Source organism: Plasmodium gaboni, chromosome 10 (genome assembly GCF_001602025.1).
Source record: "Plasmodium gaboni strain SY75 chromosome 10, whole genome shotgun sequence".
In the NCBI taxonomy this organism is placed as follows: Eukaryota; Apicomplexa; class Aconoidasida; order Haemosporida; family Plasmodiidae; genus Plasmodium; species Plasmodium gaboni.
This window is the reverse complement of record NC_031490.1, coordinates 844,434-850,772: the sequence shown is the minus strand read 5'-3', so window position 1 is coordinate 850,772 and position 6,339 is coordinate 844,434. Positions and strand designations below refer to the sequence as shown.

The 6,339-nt window shown below is 17.6% G+C and overlaps 2 protein-coding genes across 2 annotated transcripts; one reads left to right on the top strand and one right to left on the bottom strand.

Moving 5' to 3' along the window:
* Window positions 1-698: 698 nt before the first annotated feature.
* On the top strand, window positions 699-1,373 carry PGSY75_1022700 (putative phospholipid scramblase; the record flags this gene model as incomplete). Its single annotated transcript, XM_018785999.1, has 1 exon — window positions 699-1,373. The coding sequence occupies one exon, from the start codon at window positions 699-701 to the stop codon at window positions 1,371-1,373; it is 675 nt and encodes a 224-aa protein (XP_018641616.1).
* Window positions 1,374-1,996: 623 nt separating this feature from the next.
* Window positions 1,997-4,663, bottom strand: PGSY75_1022600 (putative kelch protein; the record flags this gene model as incomplete). Its single annotated transcript, XM_018785998.1, has 1 exon — window positions 1,997-4,663. One exon carries the CDS (start codon window positions 4,661-4,663, stop codon window positions 1,997-1,999), a length of 2,667 nt encoding a protein of 888 aa, XP_018641615.1.
* Window positions 4,664-6,339: the final 1,676 nt, after the last annotated feature.

The window sequence follows — 6,339 nt, the reverse complement described above, 5'->3', positions numbered from 1 at the left end:
AAAATTTATTTTTTTTTATTTTTTTTAATATTATTTTTTTATAACAATTAAATATATTTTTATTTATATTTTATAATATTTTATATATATAATAAATATTTTTTTTTTTAATAAATTTTTTATAAAATTTAAATTTATAAAATTTTTTTTTTTTTTTTTTTTTTTTTTTTTTGGTATTTCCCAGGTGCTCGTAACGTACTTACATCAAATATTATTCATTTATTTATTTTATTTATTTATTATTATTTTTTTTGAATGAGAAAAATTTTTAATACAACGTTTATATATTTTAATGCAATATAATATTTTCATAATTTATGAAAAAACCAAATAAATACAAATTTAGTTTAATATAAAAAATAAAATATATATATATATATTTCTTAATTAAATTGGGGGAGAAAAAAAGAACATATATATATTTAAAATGTTATATATACATATATAGAAAATAAAATAAAAAATATGCATATTAAGTATATTTATTTACTTTGAAAATTAAATATATAAATACATATAAAACATACTCATAGAAATACATTGACTTGTGCCATTGTGTATATATATATATATATATATATATATATATATATATGTATTTATATGTATTTATATTTATTTATATTTATTTATTTTGTTACATTCGTTGAGAATACATTAATTTAATATTATTTTTTAAAAAAAAACAAAAGAAAAAAATGGAAGAGAAAAATATACATATGCAACCAAATATAAATTACACCTATCGTAACCCTAATATGTACAATATGAATTACAATAATCCTATAGTCCCCCCACCTCAGCAACAAATGCAATTGTTTGTAAATGATTGGAAGAGTATTTTAAGTCCTATTCAAAATTGTAAAATAAAACAACAATTTGATGATAGAGAATTTGTAGTATTATCATATGGAAAAGAAATAAGTAAACCAGACATTTTAATGGAAAAAGATTGTACCTGTACTTTTCTTTGTTTTAATAGACCTACCATAAGAATGTATGATTTTTCAAATAATAATAATAAAGAACTTATTGGAACTATTAAAGCTCCATATAAGTGTTGCTCTTATAATTTTAATTTATTTGATTCTTCTAATAATAAAATTATGTATATGGATGATACTTGTTGCCAAATGAGTATCTTATTCCCTTGTCCATGGGGCCCATTTAAATACAGTAACTTTTTTTTACGTGATGCAAATTCAAAAGAAAAAATTGCTCACCTACGTAAAGAAGTACCTTTTCTCAAATTTGTTAAACGTGATATTGATAATTATACATTGGACTTTGAACAAGTTCAAAACCCTGAATGGAAAATGATGCTTTTAGCATTTGCTCTCTTCTTAGATTATATGTATTATGATCGTAAATAGCCCTTTATTATTAATTCATATTATTGGAAAAAAATATTACACAAATGTGATATATATATAATATATATATGTGTTTGTATTTTTCCCACTTTATTCTTAATATTTTCATATTATTAATTATTCTGAATAAAAAAAATTTTCCTTTCTTTTCTTTCCTTTATTTTTTCATATATATATATATATATTTATATTTACATATATATTTTTTTTTTTTTTTTTTTTTTTAATATTTCTTATTAAATATGTTTTTTCTAAAAAGGCAATTTTCTCATTTATTGAAGGATATAATAACCTTCTCTAAAAAATTTGTTTTGATTTTAATTAAAATGTTAATTATTTTAAATTTTAACAAATGTACCCAAAAAAAAAATTCTATATATATCATCAAAAAAAAATTGTTCATAATATATCATTTTCTCCATCATTATACATTAAAATATAAATATATAGATTTATAGATATATACTTAAACAATAAAATATGTAAATATATATAATATAAATATATGCATATTTTGTTTAAAGCTTTTAATATTATTGTATATAGAAAAACAAGTATACATCAAAAAAAAAAATATAAATATATAAATATAAATATATATATATATATATATACATATATAACTAATTAGAACTTTGTTCTTGTTCACTTGAATTGGTTTCACTAATACTTCTTTCGTCATCATCATCCATTAATAATTCTTTATATTTTTGAATTTTATTATAATATTTTCTAATAACTTTATATTTTTGTTCACATAAGAAAAAAGCTTCTTTTCTATTTTCTTTGGTTTCACTTATTTTATTCAATTCTTTTAACCAATAATCTTTTGTTCTTAAAAAGAATTCATTTAAATTCTCTTTAATATCTAAACCTAATCCGTTGTCTAACTCTTTTATTTTTTTTTCTAATTTTTTAATTTTACTACAAATAATTAAATCTTCTATTTCTCTCTCATCTTTATCTTCATCATTAATTGAAATTGTGGAACTCATATCAGATTCTTCCAAATAAATATCATCTAAATTACCCTTATCTAATAATTCCCATTTTTCTCTTTTGAATATATTAATTTTCCAATAATCATTAAGTATAATTTCATTATTCTTATATTCATACATTCCACCATATACATATAAATTTTTGTTAAGAACAAATATATGACTATTAATTCTTCCAATAGGTTCTTCTTCACTTATTACGAATTTTTTCTTCTTCTCTTCTTTATTACTCTCTAAGTCAGAATTACTATCATCCTTTATATCTTCATCAAGTGAATCCTCTTTACATGTTTCTTCATCTACATTTTCAACACCATTTATATGTTCAACTGCAATAATATTTTTGGAATCATTTAATTCTTGTGAATACTTAAAATTCTCAGAATTTGTTATATCCTTTAAAGGTACATAAAGAATCGTTTCATTTAAAGGTAAGTTAGAAATATTTTCACAATGTTCATTTTCATCTCCAACACTTTTTGTAACTTTATTTCCATTCCATGTTGTAATGTTTTGTGCTTGATGAAAAACAGAATGACTATCAATTAATTTATCTACTTTTATATGTTTTTCCTCATCTAATGATTGATTCAAATAATCATTGTTTTCTTTCACGTTTAACATATCATCAAAATCTTTCTTTTCATTATAGCTTGACTTATTTTTTTCTTCTTTTTCTATTTTTATAGTTTGTCTTTTTCCATTTTCATCAAAATAAACAAACACATTAGAATAATAATCTTCGTTATTATCATCAGAAAAACAACTAGATACATATCCATCTGAAGCATCTTCATATTTCGATTGAGATTTATTATTATTATTATTATTATTGTCTTCACAATTTATTTCTCCTTCCATTTGAGGAAATTTATCTTTCTTAATATTGTTACCTATTTTATTTGCCTCTAATTTTTCATCATTTTTTTTATTTTCTTTAGATGTTTTGTTTAATTCTTTTGTTTCTTCTTTATTCTTTAGATTTAAGTAGGACCAATGTTCTTTCTTCATATCAAATAAATAAAGATCATTGAAAAAAAGGGACTTTAAGTTTAATGATTCCTCTAACATATTATTATTATTATTATTGTTTGGATTATCTATTTTTTTTGTATTATTTTCTACCTTTTTATCAAATACACCTCCAAATAAAATGAGAGTGTTTTTATATATGCATGTACTAAAGCCAGTCCTTTTACATGGTTGGAAAATACTTTTTTTTAATTTCTTAAAATTTACTGATATGTTATCTTCATTTATAATATTTATATTTAAAATCCACATATCATTAAAATAAAATCCTATAGCATTTCTTGCGGTATTTTTTATTTGAGAATATCCACCATATATATATATTTTTTGATATTTCATATCTGTGAATAAACAGACACTTGACCTTTTAGAGGGCATAAAGGAGTCTAAATCAAAATTTTTAAAAAACTTACTTTTTAAAATTTGTGAATTTTTTCCTTTGTTTGAGTCTTTTTTTTTTTCGGATGTAACTGAAAGATTATTATCATTATTTGATGAATTATTTTCAGTCAATCTTTTGAATAAAGAATCCATATATACATTGGTTAAGTTTATCCATTTATTTGAATTTATTATATATATATATAAGTCATTAAAATAATCTATGGATCTTCCATTATCAAAAAAACCTCCAAACATTACAATATAATTTTTCCACAAAATCATACGATGACCACTTCTGGGAGATGGTTTATTAGCATCTTTTATATTTTTAGTTTCTATTTCTTCAAATACATTATTTTTTAAATCAAAACTCCAGAAATCATTATAATGAAAAAATTGAGTATTTGTACATAATTCCCCTCCAAATATATATAACTTTTTATTGAAATAAACAGTTTGATGAGAACATCTAGGTTTAGGTTTTTTTGAAGTAGTAAAATAATATTTCCATTTATTTTTTACAATATTATATTTAAATAAATCATTATATGATATTAATTCATTATTATCATTATATTCACCTCCAAATAAAATAAATTCTTCATCATTAATAAAAGTTATAGAACAATTTGATCTAGGACTTGGTTTTTCACATTCTACAAAAGTATTATTAGAAGTCGTATTTATATTGATATGCCCATACTTATCCTTTTTATTTAAATTTTCATAATATAAACAAATTGTATCAAAATCTTCATCACTTAATGTATTATTTTTTTTCTTCTTTGATTTCAATGATTTAAGCTTCTGCTTTTCTTTTTTTATTTTTATCTTTTCTTTCTTTTCTTTACTTTTTTTATCTCTTTTTCCCATTATAACAAATATCCCCTTTCTAATATTTAAATTATATGTTTTTTCTATTTCTTAAAATGTAGAAAAAAAAAAAAAAAAAAAAAAAAAAAATGTATGCAAACTTTTTCAAGTTATTTGAACAAATATTTTTAAAATTGAACACTAAAGGATTTGAATTTATTAAGCAAATATATATAACTATATATATATATATAATGAATATTTTTTTGTTTATTGTATGATTATATATTTAAATGAAAAAATAAAATAAAAAAGAAAGAATTTTAATTTTTTTTATATAAATATTCAGGATAAAAAAAAATATATTAGTATGTTATAAATTATATTATATATAATAAAACATATTAATAATAATATTATTTTATTTTATCATTTCCGCCTATATATTATTTGTACTATTATCGCCGTTGAGTATTATTTTTATAAATATAATACATATATATATAATAAAATACATATTAATATATAAATGCATTATTTTTTATTCTTTTCTTAAAGAAATAAAATACCTTATGTTGTAGAGCTAAAATAAAATTTTTTTTTTTTTTTTTTTTGTTCTTTAATTTCAATGGAATTATAATTTTTATTAATATTTGAATAATATAGGGTAATTAAAAAAAAAAAAAAAAAAAAAAAAAAAAAAGTTTCTAGAATAAAAAAAGCATACCGTGACAAATTTTTTCATAAAAATAGTTGTTATATTGAAATTTATTTATATATTTTTTTTTTTTTTATCAATTTAAAAATAATAAAACTTATGGTTTTATATAATTTATAATTAGAAAATGAAAATAATAATAAATATGAAGAATTATTATTAACTATAAAAATCTTATATACCATTTTTTTTCTCTTTTATATTTTGTTCAATTATAATATAAACATAATATTAAGTTTTTATTTTATTACCATATATAAAAGTATTTTTTTATTTTCCTTAATAATATTAAAAAATTATAATATGAAGAATTAGAAAAAGTGTTTAAATATTAATTAGTATTAAAAATCAAACTTGAAAATAAATATCTTTTTAAAATGTTTTATTTATATGTTTTTTTTTATAATCCTTTATATATATATATATTATATATTTAAATATATATTTTTTTTCCGAAAATACATAAAAAAAGAAAAATTTGTACTTTTTTTCTTGTATAAAAATTGATAAAATCTCTATATAATTACTATTAATATATTAATATGTCCATAACCATTATTTTTTTATATATTATAAAATATACTGTGTATCAAATTTAGTAAAATAATAAATAAATATTTATATAAAATTTTATTTTCTATATTAAATATAATATGTTGAAGAAAAAAAAAAAAAAAAAAAAAAAAAAATGTTATAATTTTTCATTCAAAACAAATCAACACACAGTTACATAGCTCAACCAAAACATAAGCATGCAATATATTTTTATACTTTTATATTATCTAAATCAAATATATAATAAATATATCTTATTATAATATATATATTAAAATATAAAATATAATTGTATTTTTTTTTTTTTTTTAATTTATTTATAAAAAAAAAAAAAAAAAAAAAAAAAAAAATTTTTTAATAATTTTTAATTTTTTTTTTTTTTTTTTTTTTTTTTTTTTTTTTTTTTTTTTTTTTTTTTTTTATTTTTTTTTTTATTATATTTTTTATTTAAATATATTATTTT